This window comes from Myotis davidii, unplaced genomic scaffold (genome assembly GCF_000327345.1).
Source record: "Myotis davidii unplaced genomic scaffold, ASM32734v1 scaffold865, whole genome shotgun sequence".
Lineage (NCBI taxonomy): Eukaryota > Metazoa > Chordata > Mammalia > Chiroptera > Vespertilionidae > Myotis > Myotis davidii.
The window spans coordinates 492,249-507,116 of NW_006296406.1; the positions used below are offsets into that span (position 1 = coordinate 492,249).

Genomic DNA, 14,868 nt, shown 5'->3' on the forward strand with positions numbered 1-14,868 from the left:
CACCCCAACTCCCCAATTGGCCCTGCTCTGAGCCCGACCAGGGGCTGCACCTAGGGATTGGGCCTGCCCTCTGCCACCCGGGAGCAGTCTTAAGCCAGCAGGTCGTTATCTCCTGAGGGGTCCCAGACTGCGAGAGGGCACAGGCCAGGTTGAGGGACCCCCCTTCCCCCTGAGTGCACAAATTTTTGTGCACTGGGCCTCTAGTATATATATAAAAGTCTAAGTGTCAGCGTCTGTCCAACCAGTAGCTATGATGCACACTGACCACCAGGGGGCAAACACTCAACGCAGGAGATGCCATGATGTGTACTGGCTATTTAAAAATAAATGGCACCACAGACCTGGCACCAATAAACCAACACTCAGCTTCCCCCAAGTGGGACACAGGCCCCACTATCACCCCAGAGTGACACCCCAACAAATCACAGCCAGCACTGCCGAGACCCCATGGTACAAAATGGAGCCACAGCCCAGCCCGGAAACAGTGGCTGTGGGCACCGGGTACTGACATCACGTAGCAACGCCTGGCTTCCTCCCCCTAGGGACTAGCATCCTTGGAGTTTCTTCAGCCCAGGAACTCCACTGGCTTTATAGCCGGGTGCAAACATTTTACACTTTAACCAAATATTTATGAAGTGTTTTCCCATGCCTCATCTCATTTGATCCTCACAGAAGTCCTGGAGTAGGTAGATAGGAGACTCGGTAGAATCCAATTTTCTTTCCATTAGCAAGATGCAAACACCGATATTAAAATATTTTTTCTAATTAATTTCCTTTCAATGTGCACAGATCCATGCACTGGGACACTAGTATAACTATAATTTTTCTTCAAAATATTTTCAACAAAATGGCAAGTTTTAACAAAATAATTTAAAATTAGCACTGCCACCAAATACATGGTAAAAATGATGAATTCTGTAATCCCATTTTTAACTCACATTTGGTTAAAATGCACATTTTTTACTTATCATGTGAACCACTGTACTAAATTGACTTAAAATCTTCCTCAGAAGTTTGGTGTGGGTTTGATTTTTTAAAGTAGGGTATCCTGTTAAATGACACCTGCCTCACTGCCGCACACTTAACACTGACCAGATATAGGAATGACAGCAGGAAAGACAGAAACATGAATCTCATTTCTCTGCAGACCTTGACATCTGTTAATAATCTAACAATATTTTGAGGGAAGAAAAGGAAGGGTGCAGGAAAGTTTAAATACAACAGTTTTAGTTTAGTATAACTCATTTTCAACAAAAGTGTAACTACTGATTTTAAAAAGAAGAGTTTCAAAGTCCCCACTTAAAACCAACCACAGCCCTAACCGGTTTGGCTCAGCTGATAGAGCATCAGCCTGCGGACTGAAGGGTCCCAGGTTCAATTCCGGTCAAGGGCATGTACCTGGGTTGCAGGCACATTCCCAGTAGGGGGCATGCAGGAGGCAGCTGAATCGATGTTTCTCTCTCATCGATGTTTCTAACTCTGTATCCCTCTCCCTTCCTCTCTATAAAACAAAAACAAAAAATCTATAAAATATTTTTTTTTTAAAAAAAAACAACCATAGCAGAGACTATTAAAGGCCACAAATGTTTTTAATAAAATGTTTGCCAAAATCAACAAACATCCCTAGAGGAAGACCTCACATACACACTGTCAGCTCTGCCTTTATTTTAGCTACACTTATGTCAATGGCACCATCTGACATTCAAGCCAAAGAGTGTGAACTAACAAACATGGGCAGTACTGGGGCTGCCATACACTTTTTGGGGGGTATATTTCAGTGGTTCTTATTCACCAGCTAGGAAATCAGTGAAGGATTTTGACCTTGAACATGAATGCCTTTGACCTCTATGCACAGGATGCTAAGGGACACTTTTGGTCGGGTCTCACCAAGACAATGGATGCTAGTACTTCTTATGAATTGTGAATCAACTGCATGATTACTTGAGGCAGAAAAGAGGAAGGAGAAAAGGGCCATGTGTGCCCAGCAAAAAGTAGCATAATAAGAGACTACTGACATGAAATGCTCAGCTCATAATGGTCAATTTCCTTTACCAAAGGCCATTAATCTGATTGTACTTCCATACAGTCCACTCTTTAAAAAGACAGTATAGTTAGTATGAAGTGTGTGGACACACAAAGTGCCATCTGAGTGGGACATCAGTGGTTCAGCATATTGTCCATAAAGAGAGATTTTCATCAAAACAATGTAACCCAAATCTTTCAGTCTCTCATGATTATACAGGGGTTTATTCATATGCTTGAAAAGAGTAAAAGGCAAAGTAAAGCAAAAGACAGAATTCAGAAGGGCAACTAAAAATTTCAACTCTGCACTTTCTACATTATTAAAGAGAGACACCAGTATTTTTAGAAGAAAAGCATTTACTAGCTTATTTCTAGAAGGGAAATCTGATGACCAATCCTACTATGGTAGGATTTCAAAGTGCTCTGGTAAACAAAGGTGATTTTTTGCAATGCTGCCCTAAATGAGACCTATAACAATTTAAAACAGTTTTAGTTACATAACTAAAAGTGCTATCATCTATATTTATAAAACCTTAATATGCATAGTGTCCCCTCAGGAGTTCCACTGGGAGACCAGGAGTTCGATCGCTCGCTATGACATGCGCTGACCACAGTGGGTGGCACTGGCCAGCAGCCAGAAGGCCCCAATCGGCTCTGATCACCAGCCAGGCCTAGGGAACCAACCCATGCACGAATTTCGTGCACTGGGTCTCTAGTCTAAAATAATTAAGAATATTAGAGGCCCAGTGCACGAAATCCATGCACTGGTAGGGTCCCTAGCGGCTGCCAGATGCCAGCCAGGACCTCGCTCCCTTCCCCTGGCCTGTCCTAGCCCCTGGTTGAACTCCCGGCCAACGAGACAATTTGCATCTATGCTTTTATTATATAGGATACTACCTACCCAGTTAGTAACTTTGGAAACCAGATCCTTTGGTTATTAATAAAATTAATTAATGGAGCATTAAATCAATATCTTATCCTATAATAAAGTTTATTAAGCAGAGATAATATTACATATCAAATGTTAAAGAAACTATGGTAATAAAGTATAAAAATTAACATAAAAACCTTTAAAACAGCGGTTCTCAACCTGTGGGTCGCGACCCCTTTAGGGTTCGAATGACCATTTCACAGAGGTCCCCTAAGACCATAAGAAAACACATATATAATTACATATTGTTTTTGTGATTAATCACTATGCTTTAATTATGTTCAATTTGTAACAATGAAATTGGGGGTCACCACAACATGAGGAACAGTATTAAAGGGTCGCAGCATTAGGAAGGTTGAGAACCACTGCATTAAAATATGATGACTAACTCTCTGTGACATCAATGTGACATTGTAATTTGAAGGTAAAGACTAATTTGCTTTTAACATATGCTAATGTCCTTATGCAAATAAGAGCGAAAATGTATAACAACTAAAACTTCTTAGAAAAACAACAAGTTCAAATAGGTGAGCATGATATGGAGTTTTATTTTAAAAACACACAAATTTCACCCTCTTTGCTACTTGGGTAGAGAAGCTGGAGTTGAAGTTTCTCTCTACATATAGTGCTAAAAGAACTCATCTAATTTTAATCTTTGAAAAGACGTGGTTACATCTTCAGAAAATTCTCTGGGTTTCTTAAGTTTTCAGAATGTCACACTTGCACATGGGGCATGTCCTCCGGGCTAAAAGCCAGGGGTCAATGCACGCCTTGTGGAAAAAATGTTTGCAAGTTAAAATACGTACTGCATCTTGGGGTTTGTATGTGTCAAAGCAAACAACACAACTGTGTTCATTGGGATCCAGCTCCTTATCCCCTTCTCTGAGCACCCGCAGTGGAAGCTGAGCAATTGCTTTCTTCACATTTGCCTTTATCTGTCTTCGCCTCCTGGTGGAAGAGTTGGGTGCTCGCGGCCTCCAGGCGCAGTACAAGAAAAGGTAGGCGACGGTGGGAGCCAGGAAGGTGAACAGAGACATGACGTAATAGCTCAGCCACGGCATGTGCATTCTCCCCACTTCGATGACGATCGTCACGTAGACTCCTTTCTGAATCAAGTGCAGGAGTTCCAGGCCTTTCAAGTTGCCTATCATCACTGCGACTGTATTCCCCGTGCCATGGTGAGACATGGGAAATACTTTGTTGCCAGTACCTGGATAGTTATAGATGATCACGCCGTTGGCTCCCTTCTCTGCTGCCACATTGATTTTATGCGTAAAAGTACAGCCTCCCCGTTCAATGAGGGCCAACCAAGAGTCTTCCGGCTGAGGCCTGCTGAAGTTGGTCAGAGAATGACAAGCATTCAGATTCCATCCTTCCGGAAGTACCACCGCACCAGCCACCCTTTCCAGGGGAGAATGGTTCCCGAATACTCCACTCTCTCCTAGTTCGGATATAATGCGGTTTCCCACCTGAAATGTTATATTCAGGTGGGCTGTCCAAATGGCTTTTCCTTTTGCGTCAGGGAGGCTAAGCAGGAGGAAGATGCTGAGCCTCAAGAGTCGAGATGAAACAGAACCATGAGTTGAAGGAGTAATTCTAAGCAGGCTCATTCCTCTATCTGCCTATGAACTGACACACATGAACAACAAAACACCAAGTATAAAAGAAAGTCAAAAAAAAAGCTAGCTTCAATTGTTCACAGGTGATAATTACAGCATGTTAATGGAAAAGGTCTGCCTGGATAAAAGATATCTTGCTCCTTCCAGTATTTTTATTTTGTGTAGATAACCTTCTGACAATGAAACAAGAGTTGTTAGCACAATGTGATTTCAAGAAAATTATGACTTCCTAATGGGTGAATTGTGACATCAGAGGTAGTTAAGCCAATCCAAGAGTTTATATTAGTGCACTGCATACTGAAATCCTATTGGCCAAAAAGCAACTAAGCAATGACTCATGGTTCTTAACAATTTGAATAAACTCTAAAGCAATGAATAAACAGATAAGAATATTATATTTACAGTCTTGGGTTTCTTTCATCATTCTGGATAGGTTGAAAAGCTGCCTAACCATGTTCACACTCATTGTTTTACTATCTGTCAGGGAAAGCAGCCATCACGTACCTGGCCAGTCGCTAGTTTTCTTGGATGGTATGCTACCTACAATGCCATTCTATGGGAAGCGGGAACAAATCATTCCTAACGTCTTCCAATAGCAAATGCGTGCGCAGGCCTAAAGACTCAACATGGGGACAGTGTAATATAAACTTACATTGTTAGCCCAATATATTATCATCTTGCAAGGAGAATTCAGCTTCATTCACAAAAATAGCTACTGCAATTGTACTATGTGCTAGACCAGTGATGGCGAACCTATGACATGCGAACTCATTTTTTTGGTTGCTTTTCTTGGTTAAATGGCATTTAAATACATAAAATAAATATCAAAAATATAAGTCTTCGTTTTACTATGGTTGCAAATATCAAAAAATTTCTGTATGTGACACAGCACCAGAGTTAAGTTAGGGTTTTTCAAAATGCTGACACACCGAGCTCAAAAGGTTCGCCATCACTGTGCTAGACAAATACTAAGATGGGTCCTACATCAAAGAAGAACACAGACATACGCCTACTTTGTAGAACACGTTATCCAGTGAGGGCAGATTTTAAGCAAATGCACAGAGAAATGCTTAAGTGCAAGTCCTGAGAAGGGCTCTGAAAAGAAAACAGGGTATCGAGAGAAAGAAGAGATGTAACAGGGAGTGACCTCTGATTAAAGAAGTCCAGGGCACTGCTCTCTAAGAAAGTGATACTTAGCCTAAGACTTGAAAGCTAAATCAGAATTGCCCAAGCAAAGAAGGAGGTAAGAAGATTTCAGGCAGGAGCAACCGCAGTTTCAGGAAGATGGCAAGAGAAAGGATCTGAAGAAACAGAAGTTTGGCAAAGTGAGAAAGGAGAGAGCTAAGGGTGATGAGGGAGGCAAAGGGCGGGCCGTGCTCAGGGTCATGAACGTCAGAGTAAGGATTTTGGATTATGTCCCAAGGACAAGAGAAGCACTGAAGGGCTCTAAGCTGGGAAATGACATATAAGTGTCTCAAAGTGTTCACTTTTAAAGACGTGTGCTTTGACTGCCTTATGAGGAAAACGGGCTGGAGGAGGAGAATGGACTGGTGAGATGAGCTGCAGCAGAAGGAGCGAGTAGCTCCACCTCCTGAAATATCAGTAAAGATAGAGAGACATCTTTACTTTGAAGGTTGAATTAACAGACGTGGTAACTGGAAGAGGGTTACCCAGAGGAAGGATGACCACAACTGTCACAATTCACTATGTTACTTTAACGTTGCGAACTACAGAATCTCCACTACTTTAAAGGTGTTTTAATGCTTGTTTGATTTGATTTTAAAATTTCACGGAAGTCTGTTTCAGGGAGTCAATACATTGGCAACAAGCATTCAAACATTTATTATTTACTACATAGGACATTTCCATGCACGAGGCCTTCATATAAAACCCTGGGGATACAAAAAGGGGGGCCGGGGAGATCCCCTTTCCCAGTGTGCAAATGGACACCAACATTTCAATCAGAGGCATGTGGAGATAATTCAGTCTTTCTGTTTTGTTAATTCTCACCTGGAGATATTTTCCCATTGATTCTAGATAGAGTGGAAGGGAAGCGGGGGTGAGGGGGAGAGAGAGACAGAGAGAGAGAGGAGACAGAGAGAGAGAGGAGACAGAGAGAGAGAGGAGACAGAGAGAGAGAGGAGACAGAGAGAGAGAGGAGACAGAGAGAGAGAGGAGACAGAGAGAGAGAGGAGACAGAGAGAGAGAGAGAGAGAGAGAGAGAGATTTTGACAAGAGACAGACACATGGACTGGTTGCCTCCATACATGTCCCAACTGGAGAGGGGGTTGATCCTGCAACCCAGGTATGTGCCCGTGACTGGGAATCGAACCTGAACCCTTCCCTGTGTGGTCTGACACTCCAACCACTGAGTCATACTGACCAGGGTGAGAATTTAGGCATTTTGTAAAAACCATTTATTATACTTACCAGCCCATAATATTTTAGTTCATACTTGCTTTTAAAAATAAAATTGGAGCCAATCAACTTGCCCCGTTCATACAGTTGTATTGAGACATTGTTCTGCTCTCATCTGCATTATCTTTCCATGTAGACTGTTCCCAGGTTCAAACAAAGTGTGAATTCCTGGCTTTTCCTACGAACATCTAGAAAATGAAGCCTCACTCAGAAGACAATCGACATCATCATATTAAAAGCTGTTCGTTAAATTTGTGGTTATTTCACATTTGGGGTGGGATTTTTTTTTAATGATGTGACTCTAACTTTACTTTTTTAGTTTGCTGAATTTTAAGGGTGAAGAGTTTAAACAGTAACTATATTTAGGCTCAAAATTCATCTGAAACCTAGAGATTCTTTGTGTAGTTGAAGAGACCAATTTGAAGAATTTATGAATTCTCTGTGTTTTTCTCGCTGTAGTTAAGACAACAGTAGGTAGAACTTCCCTGCTCTCCTACCTGACTCTTAGGACAAATGCGCCTACCTGTAAGAAGCAACCCCTTATCTCTACCACACTGGTTCCCAAGGTGGGGGGTGTGATTTTGCCTCCCAAGGGGGATTTGGCTACTTCTGGATACATTTTTGTTTGTCACAAGGGGGAGGACTACTGGCATCTGGTGGGTAGAGGTCAGGAATGCTGCTAAACATACTAAAATGCACATGACAACCTGTTCAATAAATCACTATCTGGCCCACAGTGCCAATAATAAGACTAAGAAACTTTTCTCCAATGGGACAGCCATGGGGGGAGGATCCATCCCAGAACTCACTATCCCTGATGGACAATCACGTCTAAGCTCTCATCATGGAGTGAGCTTTTATACTAGTAATTGACAATGCTCCACTGAGGACGATGCCCTCAAACCACCCCCATTTCCTGTTCTCCTTGGAATAGAAACGGTGGAGACCTCAGGAACAGTCCAGACCTGCCCATACCACCTATTAGCTCATGAAGATTGAAAACAATGCATTCATTTTATTGCACCAGATCTCAGTCTTCTATCCTGGGGCCAGACTGTTTGAGTGGGAGAGAAAGGCGGGTGCCGGCTAACAGCCACTACTCGAATCTGTTCCTTAGCAGCACTTACCTAATACACAGAACGCCTTCCTTTTCATCAGCCAAGTATTCACTGGGCTTTCCTTCTGCTGAACTTTGCAGGCAGGCTAAAGAGGACTGGCACAGACCGCTGGGGTGGACTGATCCAGGGGGTCCAAAGTCCCTGCTCCTTCCACCTGGCCATTTGGCCTCTTTACAAATATGCCCTGCTTTTCGAGAGTTCAGGTTACGCCACTTCACTTTTATGCAAGACCTACATTCGTGAGGAGCTGTTTTCACCAACCAAAGGATATCCAAAGAGTTTTCACCTTTATGAAAAAAAGGTGAGCCCTGCCACATGTGGTTCAGTGGTTAAGAGTGTCGGCCAGTGCACCAAATGGCTACAGGTTTGATTCCCAGTCAAGGGCACATACCTGGGTTGCAGGTTCGATCTTCACATGGTGGGGGCACATGCAGGAGGCAACCAATCGATGTGTCTCACATCAATTTCTCTCTATTTCTTTCCCCCCCCCCCCCCCCTTCCACTCTCTCTAAAAATCAATGGAAAAAATATCTTTGGGAGAGTATTAACAAAACAAAAGAAAAAAGGTGAAAAGTGAGGCCTGGCCAAGTATCTCAATTGGTTAGACGCAGTGGTTCTCAACCTTCTGGCCCTTTAAATACAGTTCCTCATGTTGTGACCCAACCATAAAATTATTTTCGTTGATACTTCATAACTGTAATGAATGCTTCTGCTATGAATCGTAATGTAAATATCTGATATGCAGGATGGTCTTAGGCCACCCCTGTGAAAGGGTTGTTCAACCGCCAAAGGGGTCGCGACCCACAGGTTGAGAGCCGCTGGGTTAGAGCATCATCCCAATATGCCAAGGTTGCAGGTTTAATCCCCAGTCAGGACACATATAAGAATTAACCAATGAATGCATAAGTTAAGTGTTAATTGATATCTCTCTCTCCCCTCTCCACAACCCCCCCGCCCCACCTCAAAAATCAATATTTTTTTTAAGTGAAAATAGCATTCAGCATTTGTTTTGCAGCCAGTCATCATCGAGGCAGTGCTCACCGCCAGCTCCTTCCCTGGGAAACACCCTCAGCATCTCAGCATCATCCCACCATAGCTTTGTATTGTATCTGTGAGCATCTGTGCTTTATGCTGAGTTAGTCTGCGCACCCATTAGCAAAATGTGTCCTAAGGTATCAGAAAAACTTAAAAGAGCCCATAAGGGTCTTATGTTTAGTGTAAAAAAGGAAGTAATGGAGTGTATTTGCTACGATTTAGTAGGTTATTCTGGGCTCTGGGAATACTAAAAATTTTTCCATATAAATTAATGGTAATGGCTCCATCACTTTATACCAGTGGTTCTCAACCTGTGGGTTGCGACTCCTTTGGGGGTTGAACGACCCTTTCACAGGGGTCACCTAAGACCATCAGAAAACACATATATAATTACATATTGTTTTTGTGATTAATCACTATGCTTTAATTATGTTCAATTTATAACAATGAAATTGGGGTCACCACAACATGAGGAACTGAATTAAAGGGTCGCAGCATTAGGAAGGTTGAGAACCAGTGCTTTATACCATTTGGGCGTATGAAGGGTTTCACAGGCACACTCTGCTTTGGGTAGCAGGGAAAGGTGTATGCTCATCTTCTTACGTAGGCTCACTTCATGATCCCCCGATGTGGCCACTGTTCTTCCAGGTCTCCAAAGGCAGCACAGCAGCCCACACCCAGAAGCACTGAGAGACTGTTCTTCTCCCGTATCTAAGAGTAAGAGAATTCCCCCCACCCCTCCAGGAAGCTACCGTCAATGGCTTCCTTCAATGACTCTCTAGCAGTGCTTCACAAAGGCATGACTAATAAAGCCTGGAAATCAGACTATCTTGCTTGGCTCAGTTAATCAAGATTTATCCTTGCGTGGAGAACCCTTCCTGGACTGAGCACAGGCTCTAAACTCCTCAGGTTTACCCAAAGAAATGACACTTAAATAATCATGAACCACAGCCCTCGCTGATTTGTCTCAGTGGATAGAGTGCTGGCCTGTGAACTGAAGGGTCCCAGGTTTGATTCCGGTCAAGGACACATGCATGGGTTGCAGGCTCAATCCTCAGTAAGGAGAGTGCAGAAGGCAGCCAATCAATGATTACTAGCAACTCTCTCATCATTGATATTTCTATCTCTCTCTCTCTCCCTTCCTTGCTGAAATCAATAAAAATATATTTAAAAATAATAACCAGAAACCACAACAAACATTTATAATACTGGACACACTGATATAAGCCAGAACCTATATTATTAGGGACACAATATGGCCCTATTCTTAAGAAGGTCATCATCTAGACAGGAGAAACGAGTTACATACAAACTAGGTGTATGCATGTATCCTACCCTCTAAGTCCCAATTACAAATTCAAAAAGGTTATAATTTTCATTAAGCTAGGAAGGAAAATCAGCTTATCTCTAGCCCTCTGCTGTTCATCAACCTCTGTTAAAAATGTTCAAACTTCCAGAAATCACTATTCTTCTAAGAAAAATAGTCAAATACATTCACATAGCATTGCCCAGACAGCATATCTAAGGTGCAGGGAATACCAAAGAGGCTTCAATAAATTACTCCACAAGTCACAATATCCAGGGCTATGCCATTATTAGAGAGCTCAAAGAAGTCACAAAACACACTGGGTTTGCATTTAAGCTTGAAAACAACTATATAGGCTTTCTCTGAGTAATTAAATGCATCATAATGGGGTTTGGCAGGAACAGAATACTTGCTCTCAGTCGTTTACTAAGAACAGCAAATATTTTCTGAAAGCAGTATATTTATTTTTAAAGATTTTTAAAGGTAAAACTAAATTTAAAAATTTTACATTTGTTTGCAAATTGGTAAATCCTCATAAACATTAATGTATTTTCTCCTATAAGTTAATCACTACTCCTACATATTCTAACATACACAATAAAATTCCCTTTTTAGCCCTGGCCAGGTGGCCAGTTAGCTGGAGTGTCGTCCTGTACTCCAAAAGGTTGTGTGTTCGATTCCTGGTCAGAGCACATACCTAAGATGTGGGTTCATTCCCGGTCAGGGCATGTATGTAAAGCAACTGCTCTCTCTCTCTCTCCCTCTCTCTCTCTCTCACACACACACACACACACGCGCGCGCGCGCACACACACAAAATCAATAAAAACATATCCTTGGGTGAAGATTAAGAAAAAAGAAAACATATTTTTCAGATACTTTTTTCTCACGCTATTTTTGAATTTAGCAAAGATCTAAATATGCTAAAATGGGATATGGTAAATTTTAAAATTAATACATAAGCTTCTGAATTACCTAGATAGTCACACACTACAATAGGTCAGGTACAGATGCATGAAAATCACAAAATTTACTCAGGCTCCTCTTTCATTATTCTTTCTATTAACCAATATAACAGCTTTTAATACATTAAAACTTCGGTAATTAAGTATTTTGGGAAAATAAACAGCCAGAACAGACATATTTTACATCACCAGACCACTAACCATGATTTCTTCACTATGTAACACAGGATTACTATTCCTCTCTATTTATCTGCAGGCCTACCAGTGGGATTCATGAGTAAAGAGAATCATGTATTCACTTTACTCCCAAGCCCCAAGAAGCCTTTGTGACATAGGGAAATACTCACTGACGTTTCTCAAACACCCAACACAGTGCCTGGCTCCAAAATGTTTGTGTGAGTGAGGGATTCCCATGCACAGGTTTACCACATTTGAATGAATATGCTCCCGACTGCTTTAGTTTGGCCTTCATAATCATCCCCACAGCCTAGAATTTTGCAATAGCATGAATCCCCCATCACTGTTTTTTCTCACCTTGAATTCATTCTGTTCCCAGAACAACCTATAGGAAAAAAGTAATGAAGTTTACACAGGCATTAGTGCTGGCTTGAAACCTATGTGGCTCCCTCTAGCCAAAGGACAACACCCGAGTTCCTAGGGCAGAAGTATGAGCCTCTCTATGCTACGGCCTCAATCACTATATGCAAGACCGACAATAGGCTTTGTCCCTTCTGAAAACTGCCTACAAACTACCCTACGGGAGGTACATTGATGGGAAATCGGCCTCAATTTCCTCCCTTCCTGTACTGACACACCTCTTGCAATGTGACTTGGCAGGTCCTTCCATGAGAAGGTGGGATTTCTCTCTCCTCTTCTTCAGTCTGTGGCCTGGTGACATACGTGGGTGAACAGACTGAGCAGAAGTGCTGATATGCCATTTCTGAGCCTAAGGCTGAGGAGCCCTGCACTCCTCCCGGCCACCCCCAGGACGGAACGCCAGCCTGAGAGAGGAGGAGACACTACCTGGAGGAGAGCCCTGTGGCCCAGCTGAGGTCCTCCATGTACAGATGGGCGAACATGCAAGAGCTTAGGATGAACAGAGATGTTACGTGATCCTGAGCTGGTCACAGACACGTGACTGAGTCTAGCCGCGACCTGAAGAATCACCTCGCCAATCTAGGGACAGCTAAGAAGTAACCGATGCTGACTCTCTTTTTATAGTTTATAAGGAAAATTGCCCTGGTATATACTAAGGTGTGAAGTAGTACATTATGCAGCAATTGATACAGTTCTCTCTACAATATTATCTATTCTATTAATCTCTTGAGGACTGAGATTAAATCTTAGTAATTCTCGTTTTCTTCAATACTAAGTTTCCAGCACAGTATCTAGCACACCATAGGTTCTCAACTAAGGCTGAATTAAATTGAAAATGTCATTATCCTCTGCATTCTAACTTATACTATTCCTCACGCAATAATGTATCTATTTAGTTTTGTTTTTTTTTTTATTATTATTAGTTAAGGTATTACAAATGTGTCCTTCTATCAAGTATTTTATTCCTGCCCATAAAAATGGGCAGATATGTCTCAGTTTATAAATATACTATTTATTTGAAGCCTTATTTCGCTAAGCATAATGCTCTCCAGGTCCATACATGCTGTGGCAAATGGTAAAAGTTCCTTTTTACAGCAGCGTAGTATTCCATTGTGTAGATGTACCACAGTTTTTTAATCCGCTCATCTGCTAATGGGCACTTAGGCTGTTTCCAAATTTTAGCTATGGTGAATTGTGCCGCTATGAACATAGGGGTGCATATATCCTTTCTGATTGGCGTTTCTGGTTTTTTGGGATATATTCCTAGTAGTGGGATCACTGGGTCAAATGGGAGTTCCATTTTTAGTCTTCTGAGGTAGCTCCATACTGTTCTCCACAGTGGCTGCACCAGTCTGCGTATCTATTTAGTTTTATCTTTATGAGGACGATTATGTCTGTTAGAATACAGAGTAGTTAAGACTATGCATAAAAAGTTCAACCATGAATTATTTTATATATTTAATACTCATGAAAATAGATTTATTATGTCCATACCTAAATATAAAAACAAGTGAGCATTTGGAATATGACCAAATCTTTTAACATTTTTATGGGTATAAATCAAACTACTTAAATTATGCTCTCTTCTGCATTCTGAATTCAAGCCACGGTCTATATAACTTTACTACTAAACAACTTCTTCTTCTCATTCAATCTGAGTTAGAAGCTGAAATGGTAACCAACAGAGTAGAAACCCATTACTAGTTTAGGAAGTAATGGAGGAAATCTCACACCACAGCCTCTGCATTGGGAGGGATAAAGCAGGGAGCTGAACATCCTTAGGTAAACACAAGATGAAGGGTGGTATTTGGTGGCGTTGTTACCTGGAGCCTAGGACAAAACACATCTTAATAGTAACCCAACCATTTAGACTGGATTTATCTTTTTAATAACCACCAGAACTGGTCCTGTTCTCTTAACAGGCTATTCTGCTCCTGTACTTCATCAGAGCCAACGATGAAGGCCGCTTTTGGGACTTGGCCATTTCCAAGTTGTCCTAGATCTCTGAAGTAGATTCTAGACCAGCCATGGGCAAACTACGGCCCGCGGGCCAGATCCGGCCAGTTTGAAATGAATAAAACTATTGAAAAAAAAAAGACCGTACCCTTTTTTGTAATGATGTTTACTTTGAATTTATAGTAGTTCACACAAACACTCCATCCATGCTTTTGTTCCGGCCCTCAGGTCCAGTTTAAGAACCCATTGTGGCCCTCGAGTCAAAAAGTTTGACTCCTGTTCTAGACCTTCCTATGCCACAATGCACCCCTGAAGGTTTGCAGTGCTTGGCCTTCTTAAGACCAGTTCCACAGAGCACGGTTAACTCTGAGAGCTCTTAGCAGTCACAAGTAGCAGGGCACAGGCAAGTAAGGAGATTTTCCCACTTAGACCCCTTATATTTCTCCAGTTCACTGGTCACAAGGCCCTTGCTCATTTATTAGGTAAGGTAAACCCTCTTGGGAGGCAACAGCAAAGAAACAACACGGCTAGGAAGTCTTCACACCAGCAGAATCTGTCCCGAAGCAGCCATCTGTGTGACAGACCTGCTGTGAAACCCAGTCTCCGCCACACGCTAGCGGTGTGAGGGGAGCCTCACTGAGCCTCAGTTTCCTCACTTGTAAGATGGGGAAGTAATGCCTGCCTCCTGGGGCCATGATGTGTATCAGATGATCTGTTTCACATCTATTCGTAAACCAATCACCAAGCACACCGCTAGCGTGGCAGGCACTTCCCAATTCTATAAAGCATCTTTCTTTTTTTTCTTCCATTTTCCACCAAATAAAATTCTTCTCGTCCTTCAAGACAACTCTCAATCTCCCTTTTGCAATTTCCCCAGCCACAGCAACCTGGTGCTATAACAC

At 42.0% G+C, this 14,868-nt stretch overlaps 1 protein-coding gene across 1 annotated transcript; it reads right to left on the reverse strand.

Moving 5' to 3' along the window:
- Window positions 1–3,504: 3,504 nt before the first annotated feature.
- On the reverse strand, window positions 3,505–4,563 carry RNF148 (ring finger protein 148). Its single transcript, XM_006771422.2, has one exon. It carries the CDS (start codon window positions 4,561–4,563, stop codon window positions 3,652–3,654), a length of 912 nt encoding a protein of 303 aa, XP_006771485.1. The 3' UTR covers window positions 3,505–3,651.
- Between the last annotated feature and the right edge of the window lie 10,305 nt (window positions 4,564–14,868).

What these genes read in the sequence shown, in the direction of transcription:
- RNF148 (XM_006771422.2), bottom strand. Translation starts at nt 4,563, where the DNA reads ATGAGCCTGCTTAGAATTACTCCTTCAACTCATGGTTCTGTTTCATCT.